The sequence below is a fragment of the Labrus bergylta genome, chromosome 4, assembly GCF_963930695.1.
Source record: "Labrus bergylta chromosome 4, fLabBer1.1, whole genome shotgun sequence".
Lineage (NCBI taxonomy): Eukaryota > Metazoa > Chordata > Actinopteri > Labriformes > Labridae > Labrus > Labrus bergylta.
The window spans coordinates 6,952,217-6,976,651 of NC_089198.1; the positions used below are offsets into that span (position 1 = coordinate 6,952,217).

Below are 24,435 nucleotides of genomic sequence, written 5' to 3' on the forward strand. Positions count from 1 at the left end.
GGGTCGTACTGAGGGAAACATATTAAGATCATAATTCATGTTCAATCACTTCCTAACTGAGGAACCAATGAAAATGTGAAAATTGTGGAAAATAGGACCACAGCCTCCATACATGGGGCGTGCACAAAAACCACCAGACTACCTGCGCCCCACAAAGACCAACATGACCTGACTGAGTGTTTGCACATGACTCAGTTTGTTGTTTGAATTAGACAGAATGGCTCTGATGTTCTTCCTCTGCTCTGAGTTTCCCAGAGTAAACCACAGAGGAAGAAAGTCATTTGTATCCTGCAGAAAAAAACAAAAACACCTGATTGAAGTTTATATAAATGATATATCTCTTGATGATACTTTTGCAATGATCCCAAAAAGAAGAGCTCACTCACATAGTGTATTCCAACATGATCATATATTTCATTAAATATATACAGAATGAAGACGTATCTGAACCATGACAGCAGCTCTCAGTCCTCCTCTTGATATTGTGCGCTTCAGCTTTTTCACTCTTTAATAAAAAATCCTAACCGTAGACTTTCAGCATTCAGTACAGAAGAAGTCGTGCAGCTGTGATTCTCCAGAAGTCCAGTTGAGTATTTAAATCACAAGTTACCTACAGACTGGATTATTTTACGATCCATGAGGGATCTTTTTTAATCGCCTCGTTCTCTGGACCCAAGATAGCAACTCCACAAGTCCTCTGACCGACGCCGAGGTATCTGCAGCGAGGGGGAAAACAAGACACGAGTTAACACTTGATGTGGGAATAAACGGGAACAGTTTGTCAGTCTGTTTTTTCTTTTAGCTTCTCCTTCTCTTCATTTCTGAGTTTTGTAAGGGGACATAAAGTTTGTACCTTTCAGCCACTTCCACCAGACTTTGGTGAGTGACAGCAAAAAGTCTTTCTCTGTGATTCTGCTTCATCTCATCGGTGACTCCGCTGAGGAAGCGACCCATTCCTGCAACACAAACACAGAGTGAACAAACCAGACAGCTAAGAGATAAAGTGGAGACAGTGACGGCTTTACAACAGAGATGGAGACTAAGTTAATAAAACTAATGAAGATCTCTTCATATCTGAACTTGCTTATAATTCAACTTTTTACTCATCATTTTATTCATTAATCCTTTAAAAGCTTTTAACCTCCATTAAAGACTTCTAATGTTGAAGTTGTCAGTGATGTACTGAGATGTTAAAGCTCCAGAGATCTGATTGGAGGAGGATCAGGTGAGGCATCCTGACAGCAGCTGGAGGGATCACTCAGTCGTTCCTCACCTTTGTCCGCGGGGGCCACAGGCGAGTCTACAGCCGAGAACACTGACAGTTTAGCTTCATCGATGTCCTGCTGGGTGAACTGTCCCGACTTCGCCCAGTCCACACCTCGACGAAACGCAGACAAGGTCTGCACCGAGTTTGGATCCCTTAGAGAAGTACGTGAAAGAAATACAAAATCAACGACACACTGTTCATCTCAAAGAAGATTCTTTTTAAACGTAGAAGTCATTTGGAATATTTTATTACAGCTTCCAAAAACGCCCCATGATGGCTTCCCTTAGTAAATTGTTCAGTCTTCTGTGTCTCTTTTTTTCCAGACAGATCGCCTGAATATTCTTGGAATATAAACATTTTGCATTTTGGACAAAGGGAGGAAGAAGAGGTCACATTTGAGAATATGGCAACAACTGTCTTTCAGCAAATAAACTCAAATTTCATGCGATTAGAACAAAATAAGTGCTGCTGCAACTTTGGTTCTTTCGCTTCTCTCTCCAAAACTTGATTTAAAATACATTTTAAAGGTCACATATTCTGTTAAATCCTCTTCACCATGTTTCTATGTGTCTCTAGTCCGTCTTCAAACCCCCCAATGATGAGAAAAGTCCATCCTCTCCGTCTTCTGCCTGCTCCACTTTTCAGAAAATGTGTGCTCAAACAGGCCGTTTAGCGATTTTCCCTTCATGACATCACAAAGGGCAGTAGCCCCTCCCCCAGGTGGGTGACACTCCCACAGCTAGGTGTTTGTTCTGCCCTCTGAGTCTGCCTTTTCACCGTAAACAATAGAGCAGGTAGTGAGAAAGCCTGAGACACCTGAGCACTTCCAGAGAGGGGGCGTGGTCAAACACAGCTCATTTACATATTTAAAGGTACAGACACAGAAACAGCCTGTTCTGAGCAGGGCTGAAATAGAGGGGTTTATAGACATGATCAAATACTGGATCAGAGTGGATTTAGAACAAGAAACTTCACACACATGTTTTGAGGAGCTCTGAGACTTATTTAAACTGGTTGAAGAGAAGGAGAATATGTCACCTTTAACAAAATTCATATCTTGAAGACAACCCAGCCTGCCCCCTTTTATAGAATCTACCTCTACTCCTTCATAAGTACGGAGATTTTGTATGTATTAGATTCCATTAAATACACCTATTAACCAAAATGCACATCGTTTTCTAAGGTTCGAGAAAGCCTGAGTGTATATAAAATATTAATGTTTCAGCCAAGGCAACAAAATGAACTGTTATTGTATTTCCACGTCATTACAATTTCCATAATGTTTTTTAAAACTTTGTTGAGTGTGGTGTGGCGGCCTCTCACCTGTACGAGTAAAAAGAGAAAAGACCTCCTCCCATCCTGGCCCCACCCCCGTAGGCTCCTCCCTTCTCCCTGATTTCTCCATGCAGAAACTTAGCCGTCATCATCCTCGCCAAGATGCACAAACTTTAAGAGAAAAAAGGAAACAAAAAGTTTTTATTACACTTTAGATGAACTAAAAGTTACACGTAGAAAAAAAAAGGAGACCAACAAAGAACTGTCCGTGTAAATCAGACTTTTAAAGGAAGTGCTGTCACTCATCCCTGCCAGGTACAGATGTGGTTACCTGGCGTAGTCGTGGTGGGAGAAGGGTACCGTACGAATACTCTCGCTGATAAAGTGAACAGGGAAGGGAAGCTGGAAGAACGTTTTCATCTGACACGGCTGGAAGTTTTGCTCCTGAAATCAGAGAAGATGATCTTTACTGTCACTGTACAAGTACAACAAAAACCTGTCGGAGCACACCTGTAGAGAAGTAGTTAAATATAGAACATATACAAATACTAAACCCACCAGTATATATACAAACAAAACAGTTATATTATACAATAAGATGTAAACTATGGTTTAAAGAGAGCTGAGCGGTACTGCTGGAATATTGTACTCAGGTATTAAAAAAAAACAAATAAGCGTTATATTTATAATCTCATGCATGCACAGGACTTTGTTTTGAAGGAATGTCTCATAATAAAGGACAAAATAAAATAACAGGTGATCTCACAACTATTGAAATCAGAGGTTCAACTGTTTTGTGTTGGTGTTATTTTGCTTCTTCAAAGATTTTTGACTTTAAAATCTGTATTTTTGCGTTTCTATAAGACAGCCTTTCTTCATCTTTTGGTTCTTAATGGGTTTAGCTTTAGGACTCACCACCATCTCCTCCTGCGACCAGAGTTTCTGATATTGTTCAACCTATCAGGTTTATTTTCAATGAAAGATGTTTCAAAAGGTGTGACAGAACAAAGATACAGAACATAGAACTTTACAGACTTTTTGACACCATTTTTTTCCCCTAGGAACTCAGTCACGACCCACTGAAAACAGCTCTGTGACCCACTTATGGGCCCCTACCCACCAGTTGAGAACCACTGACATAGCGAGCAAACAAACAGAGAAATGTAAGATGTTCCTGAAAACTTACAGAGATGAGTTTCCGGCTCAGCCCCGAGACATCCGATGGGTCGAGAGGCCTCTTTAGAAAAAAAAATCAAGAGAATATTAAAATCTAATTTTAAGAATTATTCTGCCTGCTTTCATGTTTTGATTTGTTTGTTGATAGTTTACCTCAATAATGTTACTTCTGACCGGTTTGCGCTCCTTTCTGTTGTCAGCCACGTCCTTCATGAAGCTCTCCAGCTGTGCTGCCGTGTCCGACATTTTCTGTGGAGTAGTGTTGATCGCACACCTGTAAGAGACAAACATTTACATTGACGAGCATGTTACAAACAGACCCTTTATATTGAAACCATGTTGCAGTAATTAAAATAACATTAACTGCAGAATACTGTCACTATCTCTTCATCATTCAAAAATCTATCACCATGGAGGCGACCATAGCCTAGTGGTTAGTGGACGCCCCATGTGTGGAGGCTGTAGTCCTCCAAGCGGACGACCTGTGGCTCATTTCCTGCTTTCCCCACTCTCTCTCTCTCTCTCTCGCTCTGATTTCTGACTCTGTCCACTGTCCTGTCTCTAAAATAAAGGCCCAAAAAGCCCCAAAACAAAACCTTTTAAAAGAAAACCTCTCCTCAGGTGTAACATCTCACCTCATGTTGTCCGGGTTGAGAAGATGCTTCTTGATCCTGACGAGCGTTCGGATGACTTGGCTGAGGTCGGACAACTCAGCGACCCTCTTCATAAACTTCACCTGAAGTAATCATTGATAAAAGATGGATAAAATATGAAGCGAGAGAATGGAAAAACAAAAAACCTCTTGCACAAAGTAGGAACAAATGAAATTGTCTCTGCTTGTCAGAAAAAAATCATGCTATACTGTATGTCTTGAATCTGCGTCTGCGTAATTTACTTCAAGCTTTAAATCACTATGACAACACTTCTTAAAGCTGACGTGCAGGAGTCAGACACTATTATTTTAGTTTTTTAGGATCAACACTCCAGGTGTATACCTGTTCCATCCCACCAAGCGTCTCATTGAGGTCTCCTGCTGGAGTCAGGTGACGGCCTGCACGTGTCATGGCGTACATGTGGCCCGAGTAGGAGATCCCATTGGCTAACTCCTGTGCTGACATCATCACCAGCACTCTCAGGCGCTCCACCTCGTCAAAGTGGGGGCTGTAGTGGAAAAAAAAGAAAAAAAAGAAAAATATCGAGCTGTCTTCTCAGCCTCCTCGAATTTCAGGACACATTTTCTCTCAGTTTATAAGAAGTGATGGAGGACGTACTTGTTGAATATGTCGCTCCACAGATGAAACATGTGAGGAAGGTTTCTCTCCAGGCAGGAGGAGGACAGGAGGACACCCTGGAACAGAGAACACAGAGACAAGACTCTTCTTTGATTACCTGTTTTATACCGATGTAATGTAACCAGCAGCAGTTAAACACTGAACCAAGATAAATCACAACCTCTGTTTATGTAACACACGATCACTCAGTTTCAATTTCTGCAGCTTTGAGGAGACATTTGATTTTTGAAGACGACGCAGCAGAAAGAAGATGGGTTTCCACAATGCACAAGAATCATCATAATAAAGAACAAACATTTAATTAATATAGAATAAAGTTACTAAATTACATGTGATGTCATATATGAAGGAACCTGACATGGAGCAGCATACTTCATTACTCCATTCATCCATTTTCTTCCACTTATCAAAGGTCAGGTCTCTGTGGCAGCAGTAGTAATTCAACCCAGACTTCTCTCTCTCCAGTTCCTCCTGAGGGATTCTGACGTGTTCCCAGGCCAGTGGGGATATACACAGTAATCCCTCCAGTAAACTCTGGGTCTACCCCGGGGTCTCCTCCCAGTTGGGGCGTGCTCAGAAGACCTCAAAGGGAGGCGTCCAGGTGGCATCCTAATCAGATGGCCGAACCACCTCGACTGGCTCCTTTAGATTTGAGGGAGAAACGGCTCTACTCTGAGCTCTACCAGAATGTCTGAGCTCCTCGCCCTCTCTCTAAGACTGAGCCCAGCCGACCTCTGGAGGAAACTCATTTCAGCCGCTTGTATCCACCATCTTATTATTTCGGTCACTACCCATAGCTCATGATCATAGGTGACCGGTAAATGGAGAGCTTTGCCTTCAGGCTCAGACTCACTCCCTACATCATCTAAAGTATTCTTGTCCAGAAATGTCTCTGTCCAAACATTACTTCTATCCATATATTTGTAAGACTTTTCAAACACAGTAAGCTGGTACTGACCTGCTCGTACATGTCCAGCTGGGTGGAGTCAGGGACGACCTGGGTGGAGACAGACATGCCCCCAGTCCTCAGCTCCATCTGCTGGGACTGTTGTCTGTAGTCCAGACCTCCACAGCCCATCCTGATTTAACAAACAGACACACATGCAATCTTTAAAATGCTTTCAAACACCACCTGTCCAAACCTTACACAAATACAGAAAAGATCAATAAAGCATAATATCTTCAAACTTTTCATATACCAGGTGACACATTTTGAAATCTTGCTCTGGTCCAATCGACTGTCAGGTGAACTTACTTGGTGACAACGCTGCAGAAGAGCGGGACATAGAGCCTGAGGTCCTCCGGCAGTGTGTTGAGACTGCACATGGCTCTGAAGTAAACTAGCCCGTTGGTGGGCTGCTCACAGTACTGCACCGGTACACCGACTGAAGGAGACAAGGAGAGGAAACATTTTAAGGGGTTTTAACCACAACACTCTGAGATGATTCTTCCTTGTTGTGTATAATGTTTTAGAAACTTGTGTAGAGCGGACACTGGGCCGTACCTGCTGTGCTGATCTGAACAGGAGTAACAGGGATCGTGGGCTCAATGTCAGACACTTTCAGCGCCGGCAAACAGGAGGCGTCCTGCGTTTTGCTCTGAGCAGCCAGCAGCTCCAGACCTTTTCCCAAGAAGAAGAAGAAGAAGATGAATACGAAACAGACAGTTAAATCAGAAGTGCCTCAATCAAATCCTTCTGAAATGTTTCAACAAGTTTTACTGGTTGGGTCATAAACAGAAAAGTGAATGCAGGTGAAATGTTCTTTTATGGTTTTCCATCAGTAAATCTCTGTACTTTAATGTTTCTAACAAGTCCCCTCAAAGACGGTTTTTAATATTTAAGGCAACTCCTCACCCCCTCGGACTAAAACTGGCAAATGAGACTCAATTCAGTAACACTTTTGTCTGTCTTTGAAAACTTATAGAGCAGCTTTAAATGATTTGCAGCTCAAAAAACATCTTATTTATCTGATACTGGTGTCAGTAAAAACACCTCAAGGTGTTTAGCGCCCTCTGCTGACTCATCCTGGGATTACTCCAACATATGTTTACCTCATGCTCTATAACTCTGCCTGTGTTTAGTTTGAACATCCAGCATTGTAACACTATATGACTAAATGAGGGATCTAGAATAGGTCAACTTGAATATATTCTGTATACAGTCACATTGCAGCGCTTGATGTTTTTTTCCCAGTTATTGTGTTAATCTGATGGTTTATTGGATTTTTTGGGGCTTCAATCAAATCAATCAAGCAGCCAATAAAAGCCTGTTTGCTTCAGACAATTCTGTGTGATTTCACAGAGTCAAGCTCAGAAAGAGTTTTAACAGAAGCAGAGAAACACAGATTTCCTCCGTGGAGCAGTTTCAATCATTTGTACCTTTTTCATAGATGTCTTTTTTGTCGCTGTCTGACAGAGCATGGATCTTTTTCTGGAGCTTCTCCTCCTCGGCTTTGGCCTGTTTCTCCAAGTAGACCTCATCCGGACTCATGGACAGGGTCAGTCTGTGTGTGTTCTCCTGTAGGGGGGGTAATGGGGATTTGAAGAGGAAGAGAAAAAACACAAATGATACAGAAAACCTTCAAAGTTCATGTTTTTTTGTCATGATCTTAAAACACTCCAGGGCTGCTGAGGTTGACCTTAAGAGCAGACCGAGTATTTCCCCCTACAGAGAACATTAGTGAGACTTGTAAAAGGTTTATTCTTGTATTTTTTTTTTAAACCTTTTTTCACATATTTCTGGATGTTTTGAAGAAAAGTACTTTCCCAGTGTCACACACCTTAAAGTAGTGCTTGACTTTGTCCTGGAGGAAGCGAGGGTTTTCCTTCAGGGTCTGTTTGAACTTGGAAACGCTGTCGTTGATCTGCAGCAGCTCCACCGGGTCGCCGTCGTGGTTCCACGATGATGCAATGTACTAGAAAAAACAAAAATGTATATACATACACAAACAGCCATGAATAATGAAACCGACATGTGAAACATGCAGCAGAATCCACAAAGCGATTATAACATTACTGACAAAATAAAGCTAATCTAAGTGTCCTGTTTGACTCTTACATTGATGTATAGTGATTAAAACTTTACTTCTCATACACATGTGTAATCCCTTTAAATATTATACTCTCTGTGATTATTGAGTTTACTGCAACTCATCAAAAAAAGGAAGAAATCAGCAAATAAACTGCTGTGAAAACAAGCTCATCTCATACGTTTAGACATGTTTAAAACATTCTGTATTTGTATAGAAATACACAGAGTATATAGTGGTAGAAACACAAGATTTCAGCAGAGACAACATAACTAACATCATCATTCTTCCTGACATATCTCACACATAGAGGTTTATAAATACATGCAGTGTCCTTGTGTTTGTGAACTCACCGAGGCCAGAGACAGGCCGAAGTTTGTGGACTGGTGCTTCATCTGGATCTGGATCTTATGCAGGAGAGCGTCGATTCTTTCCTCCTCAAAGCCGCTCCTGTCGATGATGACGAGGACTCATTTTATCTTATGTGCCGTTTCAATTTCATGTAACCAAGCAACTCATCATCCTTCATGTGCAAGTAGACCTTACAGTTTATGGCTTTATCAAAACAAGCTGACACTTAGAGAGAGCAGGTTTGTAAACATATATTAAAGTCTTAAATACAAAAGGGAGCGTGGGACTTACTCGATGATGTCGTTGATGGTTTGGCTGATGATTTGCTTCACTCTCTCGGTGTCCTCCTCGGCCATTCCCTGCAGTCCTATACTGAACGACGCCTCTTTGGTGCTGCCGTCATATCTGCAGAACACAACATTTCAGAACAATGCAGTACTCTGAGCGCTGTCTGCAGCACATGAGGCAGAGCATCGCAGCTCAGCAGCAATATACTAAAATGTTAAATTATCTTTTAATAGACATTTCTAAAAGAAAGTTGTCATCTAAGTAGCTTAGCAAAATCATATAGATGAAAACCCGTCTTTAAAGAGTAACTAAACCCCCAGAGTACAAAGTATCTAAATTTAAATTCCACATTTTGTGTTAGAAATATGCATAGCTACGGCCCTCTACAGGTTGAACCCAGCTACTGCAATTACATTCTTCTATTGGCTTATCTGGTGTTTAGAGAATTGCATGGATTGACAATAACTGAAATCTTAGCGGCTGGCTGTAAAATATTTACAAACGTGCCAAAATGAGGATGTTTATTTTAAAACATTAGAGCCATAACATTCAAATCCTCCAGGGGGCATCATCCCCATCCTCTCCTGCCCCTCTCTGTCGTCTCCATCGGCTGTCTCAGCACTGACAGATCAAATGGTTCTGGACCGTCGTTGAGCCTCTGGATCAGAGAAGTCCTCCACATGAAACCAAACTTCTGTCCTCGCTGCTTCTCCAGCCGTCGCTCTAAATAACCTCTGAGCTTGCTGATCATTTTATTTGTGAGAGTTTGTTACTTTGCGTCCTGCGTACTCACCCTACAACAGAGGAGAAGTCAGTTCCTATATTGGGTTCGATGAGAGCTTTGTAGAAGGGAGAGTTGGGTCCAGAGATCATGAGAGACGACAGCAGGCTGAGGGTGAATCCTTCAAATGTGTCAGTGATGCTGCGCGGGGAAAAAAACAAAGAGATTTTAAATATTTCTGAACAATAGGACTCGCTAAAAACTTCACTTTGAATGAAGAGAATTGTTGAGTGAATCCTTTCTGTACTGTAAAGCTCTCAGTCTTTAAAAAGCCGTCGACGTGACAATCAAGATGTAGTGAATAAAGAGGAGGATGGAGGCTCTTTTTATGGCTTCTCCCATCTTAATGCAAAATAAAAAGAAATGATTTTCGGTCTTACTCTCCCAGCAGGTAGCTCACACACAGCGTGTTCTGCAGGGCCGGATCCGGAGCCAGAGCGTCAGGGCTGCAGGTCACATGGTCCTCTCTCTGGGGAAACCATTGAGATTCACGACGACATCAAAACGACTAATCAATGCATTTCAGTGTGTTAATATAAAAGCATGCAATAATAAACAGCTGTTGAGATTGTTGGTGTAGTTTTTAAGATCTATTGATCAGTAGAAGTTACAGATGCTGGTCTGGATTATGACACTCACAGGGCTGCTCCAGTGTGGCTGGGGGGGGACCTCTGTGTTCGGGTTGATGCGTTCAAACTTGGACAGAGCTTCCTCTTCGATCTGCTTCAGATGCTGCTCCAAAGGCAAATCTCCATACGTGAAGAACCTGAGGAGCACATGGAGGACACTCTCAGGGGTGTTTTCTGAGCAATTTTAAAGCCTGCATGTTAAATTATTTTTAAGGAATTATGATCATTCTGAAATAAATAAGATCGATAAAGCATGAAACAGACAAACTAGCATCAGTTACCATCAAATTATTCAAGTTTCCTGTGTTTCATATCTACTGTGTCAATGTGAGCCTGCATCGTTCTGCTGCAGGAGATTATTAAATGTAACAAAGAAAGGATTCTGCTGGCTAACACCTGCTCTCATCTCATTTCTTCACAGCACTTTACAGTTTCCTGTCCCTTCTAGGCTCACAGTGTACACGTGTGTGTGTCCATGTACCTGGCGTTGCTGGGGTGGTAATGCGTGGCGTGGAACTGCTTGAGCTGTTCCCAGGTAAGGTCAGGGATGGCTAGAGGCTCTCCTCCTGACACCACAGAGTACGTGTGGTCTGGATACAGCTTGTTCTGGAGGTGCTGGGCGTACACGCGCTCGTTGTCGGACTAAAATAAAAAACACACAATCAAACGTTAAACAGTCACTGACACACTCTTATTTCAAAACCATTTATCTGACGTCACCTGTTCATCTCATATCTGGAACTTGTTTCACTGCTGTTGCATTAGGCCCCATGTCCGCCTAGCATTTTATAGATTTTGTTAGCTTTTTCTGAGTGTCTTTGTTCTATTGTTCCCAATGAGGAGAGAGCGTTTGCAGCAGCAGCAAAGCGCAGCGTCCAGCGCCTTTCTTCCGAGCGCTCTGCCTAATTTGTGCGGCCGCTCCGAGCACTTCAAACTAAAAATCTTTCAACTTTTTATGAGGCCGCTGTTGACGTCACCGGCGCTTTTCTTTCAACCAGCCAATCATAAAGTACATCAGTCGGGTCCTTGCTCTGTGTCTGATCGGAGCCGTGAGAACGGGGATGTCATTATTATTGAGCTCATCATCCAGGAAAAATTTGGAGGTCAAGCATCCTCCGTTTGATGCTCAAAGTGACAGATAAAAATCAAACAGAGAAAAGCAACGGAACAGTGTCGGTCATACAGGAGCTGTTGTCAACAGACTGTTGTCATAGAGACAGGACGGACGTGCAGCGCTTTTATTCTCAGTGCACAGCCAGCTCTTTTCTGCCTGAAAAAAAAAAACGCTAGGTGGACACAGCAGGGCCTGAGTTGTTTTGTTTTTTTTGCCAACTACTAAACCGTGAGCAGGCATAATTTTAACTTTGTTCCATGATGTCATAACATATTTAAAGTGAGTATAAATATAAAAGCAAGAAAAAAAACACTTGGAGTTACCACGAACCACTTCACTCTCAAACTTAATCCATGAGGTGCTTTTAGGTAACATGAAATATAAGATATCTGAAGCTCCTTAAAAGAACACTTAAACTTCACTATATTGTATCTACATATAAAACTATGATTCAGAAAGTGTAGACTTACAAACGCCCCTTTCATTTCATTGAACACCACTCCTTTAAAGACCAGAGGGGAGTTGGGATCTGTTGGGTTTTCATTCTCCAGCCTCCAGCCCTCCTGCCTGCAAAATCAACACAAACAGAAATGAACTAGTGAAGAGCAGATTTCATCAGCGACTGTTTCAAACAAGTGATATCAGAAAGGTCTTGGACTCTTTTAGGCTGGCTACACACTCGACAATATTCAGATCTTAACCTATTTAAAAAACGTGGGAGACCAAAGACATAAGGACAGCTAAATGATTCTAAACATTATAATCCTCCGACTGCACACACTAGACGATTTGACCCGACTGTGAGACCACACACCTGCAGTTTGTAGAAACGAGTTCACAGTGGTGATCCCACAGACACGAGATCTCACAGAAACTCGTGTGATCAAACGTGACTTCAGAAGAAAAACAAATATGGAAGACAGTCGAGACATTAAAAAGCCACTCATGTTGTTACTCAAGCTGCTCTTCTTTTTCTATATTCCTCTTGGCTCAGGGCACAGTTATGTTTGTGTTCACTGGCATGTTTGTGAGCTGTAAAAGTGATGCTCTCTTCGCTCTCTTTTTGGCTACTGCAGGTATTCAGTCGGAGGCAGCCCGATCTGGAATGGTAAATATCAAACATGTTTTTGTATTTAGGATTCCAGATCGGGGAGGCTCTGACTCGATCAGGAGCTGTAAAATAATCATATTGACACCACACACTTGAGGATTATTTGGACAAATAAAAGGCCCAAAATCAGGCCTAAACTCCCCTAGTGTGAAGCCAGCCTCAGGACAAACAGTCCAACTAACAGAGTTAACAGCTGACTATAAAGACAAAATCTTCACTGAATATTTAGAAGTTGACTTTTGCTACAATGCTATCAAGTCAAATAAATACAAACATGAAACAAATATGAGAAGCAGCAGTCACCACTCACCAGAAATCCTGCTCTCGTAAACACGGGAAGAAAGCTGCATCCAGATAGACCGAGAGAAGATTCTGGAAGTCTTTTCCATTTTGGGTTGAGAACGGATACATGGTGTAGTCACTGGCTGTTTACGAAGGGAGGCAACAACAAAAAAACATGTCAGACATAAAGCTCATCAGCAAGCCAAGAATTAAGAAACAATCATCTGAAAGTCATTTTCTCTTCTAAAAGTGACCGGTAAAACTATTAAAAGATAAGATAGCTAATTAGCTTTTTATTTAACTGTAGGAGGATTATGTGTATGAAACATAAACTGTAAATATTAATGGATGAAGCCTGAGTGATGTCACCCATCTGTTACAGCAGGGGCTCCTGAGGCTCATCAGCAGCAGCCACCATGCTGGAAATCCTGTCTCAGTCTAACTTTCTAGACTGAGAGCTGGAGCTGAGGCGGGTTTTAAGGCTCTTGATGAACCGTTCACACCGCGCCCACCTGTCAATCATGTCAGCTACTTGGCTAAACATGGTTAACACGTATCATTCCTCAAATCGGATTTGTTGTAGAAAAATACACTCTCCGTACAGTGTGTGCCCATGTGGACAACAACTAATCCAGGCTGTTAACATGTTTATTTATGCTGTAAAAACAGTTTTTTATTTGCATGTGTTGTGAGAATGTGAATTCCGGTGTTCCTGGAGCCAGCCTCTAGTGGACACTCGATGAACTGCAGGATTTTGCACTTCCACATTGGCCTCATTTTTCAACACTACACTGGTTGCTGCATGGTCAAATCAAATACTTTGTTGGAATGGGAATTATGTTTACAACTAGTACCTGGTGAGGGATTGGTCTGATAACATTTAACTGTTAGTGTGAGGTTTTTTAAAACTATTTTTGATTGTTGTACTACTACTACTACTACTACTACTACATATCCAAATTCTTTCATTACTTGTAATCAAACCGACTTTTGCAAGGGGAGGCTTTGTATTTTAAGGAGCAGTAGGAATCAGTAAGTTTGTATTTGAAACAGGATTATGACTTCAATCTGAGGCGAAGTATGTCTAAAGACAACATCAATGATCTGCTTCAATCATCAGTTTGACCATCTGATAGTCAAAAACAAGGAATAAAGGTCAGGTCAATGTATTTAATCCAGTATGTGAACCACCAGTATGTGAAAACACCTCTTCCAATGGTGGTGAAGTTCAGTGGAACTCTGACGCCTCTCTGTCCAGCCTCTACATGCTGGACAGGGGTTTAACTGGACTCCTGGAGACTCTGCTGAGTTCTGTAAGTCATTAGGGGACAATGTGTTAACATCTATGTTTTTTTTCCATGTTTCTACAGAAAGCTGATTATACTTTTCTTCACTGCACTCGCATACTACGGTACTTTGACGAAACCAGTAAAGCCAAATTTCTTGATTTCAATATCATATGTGGACGTAGGACATTCCTCTGACCAGTCCCTCTCGTTTTCCTTGCACCACAGCAGACATGGATCTCAGGCATTCTGTTAACCTTTCACCCTCGCACGTACACACACAGCCTGTTCTGAGCAGGGCTGAAATAGAGGGGTTTATAGGCATGATCAAATACAGGATCAGAGTGGATTTAGAACAAGACACTTCACACACATGTTTAGAGGAGCTCTGAGACTTATTTAAACAGGTTGAAGAGGAGGAGAATATGTGACCTTTAAGTCATGAAGGCTGTCAGTGCTAGTGATGACTTTTGTTCTCTTATCTGTGCTGTATCACTAACCATCTACCCAATTGATAGAAATATGTACAATGAGGTATCTTAAAACATGAATTATCATAATCTAAAAACATCATAACACAATACTAATCAGAAAGCACAGAGGCTGAAGGCCACAGGAAATATTATCAGACAAAAAAAAGTGTTGAAGAATATGTTTTTATGCTCCTGATATGTGGAAGACACCGCAACTGAAAATCAAAGTAACAAAGTCTATGAATAATAACATTTAAAACAATGTAAGACTTATCTTTTGAAACAGACTTTCAGTGGAGAGTAAAATGACAGAAGATGTCTTGTTTTAAAGACTTTTACTGAATGGATCGAAACAATTGATCGTTTATTGGTGGGATGTTAGTCTTCTAAAAGAACGGACTTAAAGCTGCACATTAGAAATGTATCTCATTCATAAAAGTATCCACTGTTTCAGCCAATACCATTCTCCTTATTTGACTGTTTAGGTGTCGCTCTATTGTACTTAAAAAAGTACGGCCTTTTTGCAGTTTCCACTAACGAGCCTCAGCCAGACTTAATAAATAACCTGATAATGACTGCAGAGTATATCAGTCAAAAATCCAAACGTCTCTAGTTGAGATATTTGTATTCACTGTTGCATCATTACTACAAAGTTTGATTAAACCAGTCTTCACTAACTATTATTGGGTCGAAATTCAAACATCTAAACCATTTATTCAAAGATCACATTTAAAAAGGTGTATTGACACATTTCCTTAAGGTGGTGAAGTTCAGTGGCACTCTGACGCCTCCCTGTGGTTTCTCAGATTTTGACAGCCCTGTATTGCAGGTGCTCACTTCAAGCTGCCTTCCCACATTAGTGTAACCACTGACCTGAGAAGGGACACTTAACCAGCCTCAGTCAGAATATGAACATACCTGATAATGAATGCTTTGTATATTTTATTCACTGTTGAAACATAACTACAAAGTTTGATTTCACCAGTCCTGAGCCTACTTACTTGTGCCTGATAAAGAAGTGAAGGTGGGTAAACTGTAGAGTTGTAGTACTCAAAATCGGTCTGGATCTTTTAAAGGTCTCGGCCTCATCTTGTAATCGAAAGCATTTTTACTCGGCCTCATCTCGGTCTCGGATTTTAAAGCATTACCAATCAAGACTACCACTGATGGGATATTTTTCCACGTCATTACTGTGATAAGAAGGTAAACGCCCCTTTCTAAAAGAATTAAAAAAACTTAAATTCATGATATTATTTATATCCCCAGGTTACAGCTGAAACCTTCTGGGTGTTACAGTTTAAGTGAGTGACACGCCCCCTGCACACAAGATGATGATTGTTTTATTTATCTTAGCATCTTGGTCCTGTCTCAGTATCGCCCTGCCTTGGACTTGGTCTTGTCTCAGTCTCTGAGCACTCTGATTTCAGGTATGTCTTGGTCTCAGTTCGTGTGGTCTTGACTACAACACTTGGTAAAACATACACAGATGAAACACAAATTTAAACTTCTGCGTACTATTTTATTGTACTTTTGTATGAATTCTCCAAAGTCTAACCTCTCTATTGCAGCATTACGTCTTTTATGAATCTGTATGCTGTTGTTTGTTTGTACACTGTCTGTGTTGTCTTCTCCTTTAAAGCACAAGAAATCTTTTTTCAGTGATACAAGACAGCTCTATGAAACTGTAGATTTCAGAGGAAACCAAACATGAAGCTTTTCAATGTTTGCTTCAACTATTGTGAGCTGTAAGTTATTGAAAAACATCATGTGGTTGTTCAATGTTGTCTTTTAATCTTAACTGCACGATAAAACTCAGACTGACAAACTCACACTGTCCGTTTAAGAGAATTCATCACATGAGTGAGGGCAGCATGGTAACCCCTCCCGATTGCTCAACTCCACTCTGTGCACACATTTCCTGGTTCCCTCTCCTTCACTAATATACGAGTGCAAGAAAGGTGTAACCAACAAGTGAGCTCCCCAGCCCCGTGCAGCGTGGATCAGCAAATGAGCAGCGACAAAAAGACACTGAGGTATTTTTTGTCAGTGTACTACTTCTACTACATATTGAAATTCTTTCATTACTTGTAATCAAACCGACTTTTGTAAATTAAAGCAGCAGTAGGAATCAGTAGGTTTGTATTTGAAACAGGATTATGACTTCAATCTGAGGCGAAGTATGTTTAAAGACAATATCAATGATCTGCTTCAATCATCAGTTTGAGCATCTGATAGACAAAAACAAGGAATAAAGGTCAGGTCAATGTATTTAATCCAGTATGTGAACCACCAGTATGTGAAAACACCTCTTCCAATGGTGGTGAAGTTCAATGTTAACTCAGACCCCTCCCTGTGGTGTCTCAGATTTTCACAGCTTGTAATGCTGGTGCTCACAGGTAGCTCTGTTCTGACAGTAGTTGTAAAACATGTTCAGTTATTCTCTGTGTTTTATTCACTTCTTTTTACATGTTAAGAAATGTGTGACTAGAGTTTTTTACATGCTTGCTTATAGAGTTTTCTTCCATGCAACAGAGAGTGGTTATGTATTCATGTTGAGAATCTGCCCTGTCAGAGTAATGAAACATGAATCAGAGCTTGTTAACCCCTCCCTCTTCTTCCTGCTCTCAGACTCAGCCAGCTCCACTTTGACGTTTATTTTCTTGTTCTCTCCCCTTTAGATCTACAGTTTGAGGATGAGTGTAACCAACATGTGGGACGGTGCAAGAGCAAACACTGAACAAACACATGCTGTGTAGATCAGAGGTGAAACTAGTTTGATTTCTAAGGAAGTGAAACTCAGACAGTCGTCGTTACAGAGAGGAGAAATGGCACAGAAAGGAGTTCAACTAGACCGGGAGGCCTTCTCTTGTTCCATCTGTCTGGATCTCCTGAAGGATCCGGTGACTGTTCCCTGTGGACACAGCTACTGTATGAACTGTATTAAAAGCCACTGGGATAAAGAGGATGAAAAGACAATCTACAGCTGCCCTCAGTGTAGGCAGACTTTCACACCGAGGCCTGTTCTGGTGAAAAGCACCATGTTGGCAGTTTTAGTGGAGGAGCTGAAGAAGACTGGACTCCAAGCTGCTCCTGCTGATCACTGCTATGCTGGACATGAAGATGTGGCCTGTGATGTCTGCACCGGGAGGAAACTGAAAGCCTGTAAGTCCTGTCTGCAGTGTCTGGCCTCTTACTGTGAGAAACATCTTCAGCCTCATTTTGAAGCAGCTCCATTAAAGAAACACAAGCTGGTGGAGCCCTCCATGAAGCTCCAGGAGAACGTCTGCTCTCGTCATAATGAGGAAATGAAAGTATTTTGTCGTACTGATCAGCAGTCTATCTGTTATCTCTGTTTAATGGACGAACACAAAGGTCATGACACAGTCTCAGCTGCAGCAGAAAGGAGCGAGAGGCAGAGAGAGCTGGAGGTGAGTCGACAAAACATCCAGCAGAGAATCCAGGACAGAGAGAAAGATGTGAAGCTGCTCCAACAGGAGGTGGAGGCTATCAATGGCTCGGCTGACAAAACAGTGGGGAACAGTGAGAAGATCTTCACTGAGCTGATCCGTCTCATGGAGAAAAGACGCTCTGATGTGAAGCAGCAGGTCAGATCCCAGCAGCAAACTGAAGTGAGTCGAGTCAGAGAGCTTCAGGAGAAGCTGGAGCAGGAGATCACTGAGCTGAAGAGGAAAGACGCTGAACTGGAGAAGCTCTCACACACAGAAGATCACAACCAGTTTCTACACGACTACCCCTCACTGTCACCCCTCAGTGAATCTACACCCTCATCCAGCATCAAGATCCGTCCTCTGAAGTACTTTGAGGATGTGAAAGCAGCTGTGTCAGAAGTCAGAGATAAGCTACAGGACGTCCTGAGAGAGAAATGGACAAACATCTCACAGACAGAGACTGAAATGGATGTTTTACTGTCAGGACCAGAACCAGAGCCCAAGACCAGAGCTGAGTTCTTAAAATATTCATGTGACATCACACTGGATCCAAACACAGCATACACACTGCTGTTATTATCTGATGGGAACAGAAAAGTAACAGTAATGACAGAACAACAGTCTTATTCTAGTCACCCAGACAGATTCACTGGTAGGTGTCAGGTCCTGAGTAAAGAGAGTCTGACTGGACGTTGTTATTGGGAAGTGGAGTTGAGAGGAGGAGGAGTTTGTGTAGCAGTCACATACAAGAATATCAGCAGAGCAGGGGGCTCAGATGAATGTAGGTTTGGAGGGAATGACAAATCTTGGGCGTTAGATTGTAACAACAACAGTTATGACTTTCGTTACAACAAAGTCTTCACTCCTGTCTCAGGTCCTCGGTCCTCCAGAGTAGGAGTGTACCTGGATCACAGAGCAGGTATTCTGTCCTTCTACAGCATCTCTGAAACCATGACTCTCCTCCACAGAGTCCAGACCACATTCACTCAGCCTCTACATGCTGGACTCTGGTTTTATTATCTTAAAGACTCTGCTGAGTTGTGTAAACTGAAGTAGACAGAAGTCATTAGGGGACAATGTGTTAACATCCGTGTTTTTTTCCATGTTTCTACAGAAAGCTGATTATACTTTTCTTCACTGCACTTGCATACTACGGTACTTTGACACACACACACACACACACACACACACACACACACACACACACACACACACACAGTCAGACACACACACACACACACACACACACACACACACACACACACACACACACACACACACACACACAGACAGTCAGACTCACACACACACACACACACACACACACACACACACACACACACAGACAGACAGACAGTCAGACACACACAGACAGAAACACACACACACACACACACACACACACACACACACACAGACAGACAGTCAGACTCACACACACACGCACACACACACGCACACACACACACACACACACACACACACACACACACACACACACACACACAACTTCTCTGTTTTGTTTTCAATGTTTTGTTTTGTTGTTTTTCTTTGTTAGACGTCTTAGAGTATTCAGAGAAGCGCTATGTTATTATCATTATTATTAATGTTAAAGGTCTCATATTATGTAAAATACACTTCACCATGTTTCTCTGACTCTAATATGTGTCCCTGGTCTGTCTACAAACCCCCCAATGATGAGAAAAGTCCATCCTCTCTGTATTGTGCCTGCTCCACTTTTCAGAAAATGTGAGCTCAAACAGGTCGTTTGGAGATTTTCTCTTTATGACATCACAAAGAGCAGTAGCACCTCCCCCAGGTGGGTGACACATCTCATTTACATTTAAAGGTACAGACACAGAAACAGCCTGTTCTGAGCAGGGCTGAAATAGAGGGGTTTATAGGCATGATCAAATACAGGATCAGAGTGGATTTAGAACAAAAGACAGACAAGTTTGAGACTTATTTAAACATGTTGAAGAGGAGGAGAATATGTGACCTTTAATTCATGAAGGTTGTCAGTGCTAGTGATGACTTTTGTTCTCTTATCTGTGCTGTATCGCTAACCATCGACTATTTGTAATGATGTAAAGTTTTGAATAAATTTGCATATAAATCTATAATTCATTTGTATAAATTTCTCTGTCAGACATAATTAGCAGTAACTCCCCCCCATTGATAGAAAAATGTACAATGAGGTATCTTAAAACATGAATTATAATAATCTAAAAACATCATAACACAATACTAATCAGAAAGCTACGGAGCCCTTAAAGGGACATAGGCAGAAAAAATAAAAATATATGTTTCTCGTGGGCACCAGAAACTAACCGGTGCTCACGTGAAAGTTTCTCGTGCTCACCAGATATCAGGTGCACAACGGAAACCAGCCAGTCTTAGCCTTCTGTGTTCTTGTGATAAAAATGACAGTACAGGACTTATTTGAGCTATATTTTAACCTTGGACTTAAATACAAGGACAGAACTGCTTTGCTTGTGCACCGTCACCGTTATATTGTCTCAGAAAGACATTTAAAACAGATGTTAAAGTCTTGTCATCTGTTTTGGAGCAAAGGATACACTTAGAAATATATTCACAGATTCGGCGTTTCCGGATCAATAACTCATCAGTGGAACATTGCTCTTACAAAACCGACACCTCTCTGCAATCACAACAAGATAGACTGCGAGCTACATTCGTATTTTCCTCAAAACGAGTCGTCCTCCGCGCTGGGGAACTTGCATTGGCCTCTAAGCCGAGCCGGCTGGTGCTCGAATGCACAGGGACCGTCTGCAAATTGCAATACTGAAAAAATATGATACAGAAATATTCAATAACTTCACCCAGGAGAGGTGTAGTGTCATGAAAATCATTTTACACATATGTGATCTCACGTTTTTCATACTACATTTCTCAGATTGGAAAATAATACTTTAAAAACAAATTGAGGATTTTTCAATAGCCTATAAATAATCCAATGTTCAATAAAATCCCTTTTGTAAGGTGTAGGGTAAAAGAAAAACCCATTATGAATAAATGTCCTCCTGCTCTATAAACTACATCACATTGCTTTGGATAAAGGGCTTTCATGTAATTTTAGTGATTTTTTATCATTAAATATGGTAATTAAATAAGTAATAACTATACTATAACATGTTGTAGTGCCATCAAACTCACAGCACACATCATATAAAAGCATTAAGCATGATTTACTTTATGTGTGATGAAATATTTCGGTGACCCTAGAGCCTACAATGGTGACTTTTTTTAATGATATCCATGTTAAAAAATCCCTTAAATTATTATTGCCTTTGTTGTTTCTATCCACTCTGGGTGTGTGTGTGTGTGTGTGTGTGTGTGCGTGACATCTCTATAGTGGTGTTTGTGAGTAGGGTCCTGCTGTTGCTGTAGTTTTGGAAGTGGAGCAACATTTTACCTTCATGTGCCGGCAGTGAGATGTGACCGTCCTGTCAGAGTAATAAAGCATTTATTGTGTGCAAAGACGTGTGACTCTGTTTTATTTATCAGTAAATTAGGATTTTAGAAAAGGGAACTGAGGTTAGAGTGTCTGATTTTAAAAACTCAATCATCTCACCAGATGTGTTGACCTGCAGCAATTCTTTGGTTTTATTCACCCTGAGTTTTAAATCTGTTGATTTGTGCTTCAAACCCGATAAAATGGAGGGAAATTGATTTCACCTGTGGTGTTCAAAGACTTGAAAAATAATTGTTAAAACTTCAATTTAAGGTCATAATATTCAACATTAACTAGCGGCGTATTAGAATGCTAACTAGTAGCATACTGGCTGCTTATTGGTCATTATGAAGCACTTATTAGTACCTTATCTACATGACCATAGTCTATAGTTAACAGGTCATTATCTAAGAGTTTGTTCTCATTACCTTCCTGATTACAGCTCATTGATAGAGAGTTAGGAAGTTGCTGAACATGAGTTATGATCTTGATATGCTTTTGTTTACTTCTACCTCATAAGGGTCGTACTGAGGGAAACATATTAAGATCATAATTCATGTTCAATCACTTCCTAACTGAGGAACCAATGAAAATGTGAAAATTGTGGAAAATAGGACCACAGCCTCCATACATGGGGCGTGCACAAAAACCACTAGACTACCTGCGCCCCCACAAAGACCAACATGACCTGACTGAGTGTTTGCACATGACTCAGTTTGTTGTTTGAATTAGACAGAATGGCTCTGATGTTCTTCCTCTGCTCTGAGTTTCCCAGAGTAAACCACAGAGGAAGAAAGTCATTTGTATCCTGCAGAAAAAAACAAAAACACCTGATTGAAGTTTATATAAATGATATATCTCTTGATGATACTTTAACAATGATCCCAAAAAGAAGAGCTCACTCACATAGTGTATTCCAACATGATCATATATTTCATTAAATATATACAGAATGAAGACGTATCTGAACCATGACAGCAGCTCTCAGTCCTCCTCTTGATATTGTGCGCTTCAGCTTTTTGACTCTTTAATAAAAAATCCTAACCGTAGACTTTCAGCATTCAGTACAGAAGAAGTCGTGCAGCTGTGATTCTCCAGAAGTGCAGTTGAGTATTTAAATCACAAGTTACCGACAGACTGGATTATTTTACGATCCATGAGGGATCTTTTTTAATCGCCTCGTTCTCTGGACCCAAGATAGCAACTCCACAAGTCCTCTGACCGACACCGAGGTATCTGCAGCGAGGGGGAAAACAAGACACGAGTTAACACTTGATGTGGGAATAAACGGGAACAGTTTGTCAGTCTGTTTTTTCTTTTAGCTTCTCCTTCTCTTCATTTCTGAGTTATGTAAGGGGACATAAAGTTTGTACCTTTCAGCCACTTCCACCAGACTTTGGTGAGTGACAGCAAAAAGTCTTTCTCTGTGATTCTGCTTCATCTCATCGGTGACTCCGCTGAGGAAGCGACCCATTCCTGCAACACAAACACAGAGTGAACAAACCAGACGGCTAAGAGATAAAGTGGAGACAGTGACGGCTTTACAACAGAGACGGAGACTAAGTTAATAAAACTAATGAAGATCTCTTCATATCTGAACTTGCTTATAATTCAACTTTTTACTCATCATTTTATTCATTAATCCTTTAAAAGCTTTTAACCTCCATTAAAGACTTCTAATGTTGAAGTTGTCAGTGATGTACTGAGATGTTAAAGCTCCAGAGATCTGATTGGAGGAGGATCAGGTGAGGCATCCTGACAGCAGCTGGAGGGATCACTCAGTCGTTCCTCACCTTTGTCCGCGGGGGCCACAGGCGAGTCTACAGCCGAGAACACTGACAGTTTAGCTTCATCGATGTCCTGCTGAAGCTATTTAAAAGAACACTTTACTATATTGTATCTACGTGTAGAAAGGTGACTTTGAAAGTGTAGACTTACAAACGCCCCTTTCATTTCATTGAACACCACTCCTTTAAAGACCAGAGGGGAGTTGGGATCTGTTGGGTTTTCATTCTCCAGCCTCCAGCCCTCCTGCCTGCAAAATCAACACAAACAGAAATGAACTAGTGAAGAGCAGATTTCATCAGCGACTGTTTCAAACAAGTGATATCAGAAAGGTCTTGGACTCTTTTAGGCTGGCTAAACACTCGACAATATTCAGATCTTAACCTATTTAAAAAATGTGGGAGACCAAAGACATAAGGACAGCTAAATGATTCTAAACATTATAATCCTCCGACTGCACACACTAGACCAGGCTTGGCCAACCCGCGGCTCCCGAGCCGCATGTGGCTCTTTGCCCAGTCTCATGCAGCTCCTCAGTTCATATAGAATTTTGTGTGTTCTGTTTTGTTGTTGTAACGTTAGGCCCATCCATTGTGTTTGTGTTAAAAATTGCCCTTGCCCGTCAGTATGAGGGCATGACAACATGTCTAATTTTGATGTAGCCTGCGAGCCAATCACAAAAATGCCTGCGAACCAATCAGCTTCGAGGGAGGGAGGGCCTTATTGTTGAGTAAACAATTTGTGTGAAACAAGCCAAGTTCGCTCTGAAAATGGCAGGGAAAAAATGCACAGCAAAACGAAAATATGAAAAGATGAACACAGGACGTTTTTAACAGAGTGGGAGAGTTTATATTTCTTCGTTCAACGTAATGGCAAGCCATTCTGCCTTATATGCCAGGCGTCATTAGCGCATTTCAAGGCTTCAAATCTTCAGCGTCACTTCAGCTCACTCCATGCTAACATCGAGCAGGAATTTCCAAAAGGTACTGAGCTTCGCAAGCACAAGTTAACAAGTTTGAAAAATCAGGCAGAAAAGCAGACACAGTTGTTCCAGAAAATTACGAAGCACTCAGAGATCGTAACGCTTGCATCGTATTAACTGGCTTGGAACATAGCACGAGCTAAAAAGCCATACAATGAAGGGGAGTTCATTAAAAAATGCCTCAGTGACATGGTTGAAATCTTGTCTCCAGAAAACGACAAACTAAAACGAATGATATCAGACGTTCAACTGTCCCGCCACACTGTTGAACACAGAATATCGGACATTAACACCGCAATTGAATCGCAGTTGCACTCTGATCTTCAAACATGCGAGTATTTTAGTGTCGCATTGGATGAGTCTTGTGACATTCAAGACAAGCCTCAGTTG

At 41.3% G+C, this 24,435-nt stretch overlaps 2 protein-coding genes and 1 long non-coding RNA gene across 3 annotated transcripts in view; 1 reads left to right on the plus strand and 2 right to left on the minus strand.

Annotated features, from left to right (window-relative positions):
• Positions 1 to 24,435, minus strand: part of LOC136179003 (uncharacterized) — a 254,514-nt gene that overhangs the window by 109,257 nt on the left and 120,822 nt on the right. The window lies entirely within an intron of this gene.
• LOC136178844 (presequence protease, mitochondrial-like) lies at positions 623 to 12,736 on the minus strand. The gene is made up of 23 exons (XM_065953274.1): positions 12,624 to 12,736; positions 11,673 to 11,769; positions 10,570 to 10,730; positions 10,099 to 10,225; positions 9,840 to 9,928; positions 9,472 to 9,600; positions 8,682 to 8,795; positions 8,393 to 8,489; positions 7,791 to 7,925; positions 7,390 to 7,528; positions 6,515 to 6,631; positions 6,266 to 6,395; positions 5,969 to 6,089; positions 4,990 to 5,066; positions 4,714 to 4,879; positions 4,354 to 4,454; positions 3,872 to 3,992; positions 3,729 to 3,779; positions 2,874 to 2,986; positions 2,591 to 2,713; positions 1,274 to 1,419; positions 854 to 956; positions 623 to 716 (listed from the first exon to the last, which is right to left on the minus strand). Exons 1-23 carry the CDS (start codon positions 12,722 to 12,724, stop codon positions 623 to 625), a joined length of 2,652 nt encoding a protein of 883 aa, XP_065809346.1. The 5' UTR covers positions 12,725 to 12,736.
• Positions 17,162 to 19,141, plus strand: LOC136178845 (tripartite motif-containing protein 16-like). The gene has a single exon (XM_065953275.1). It carries the CDS (start codon positions 17,180 to 17,182, stop codon positions 18,857 to 18,859), a length of 1,680 nt encoding a protein of 559 aa, XP_065809347.1. The 5' UTR covers positions 17,162 to 17,179; the 3' UTR covers positions 18,860 to 19,141.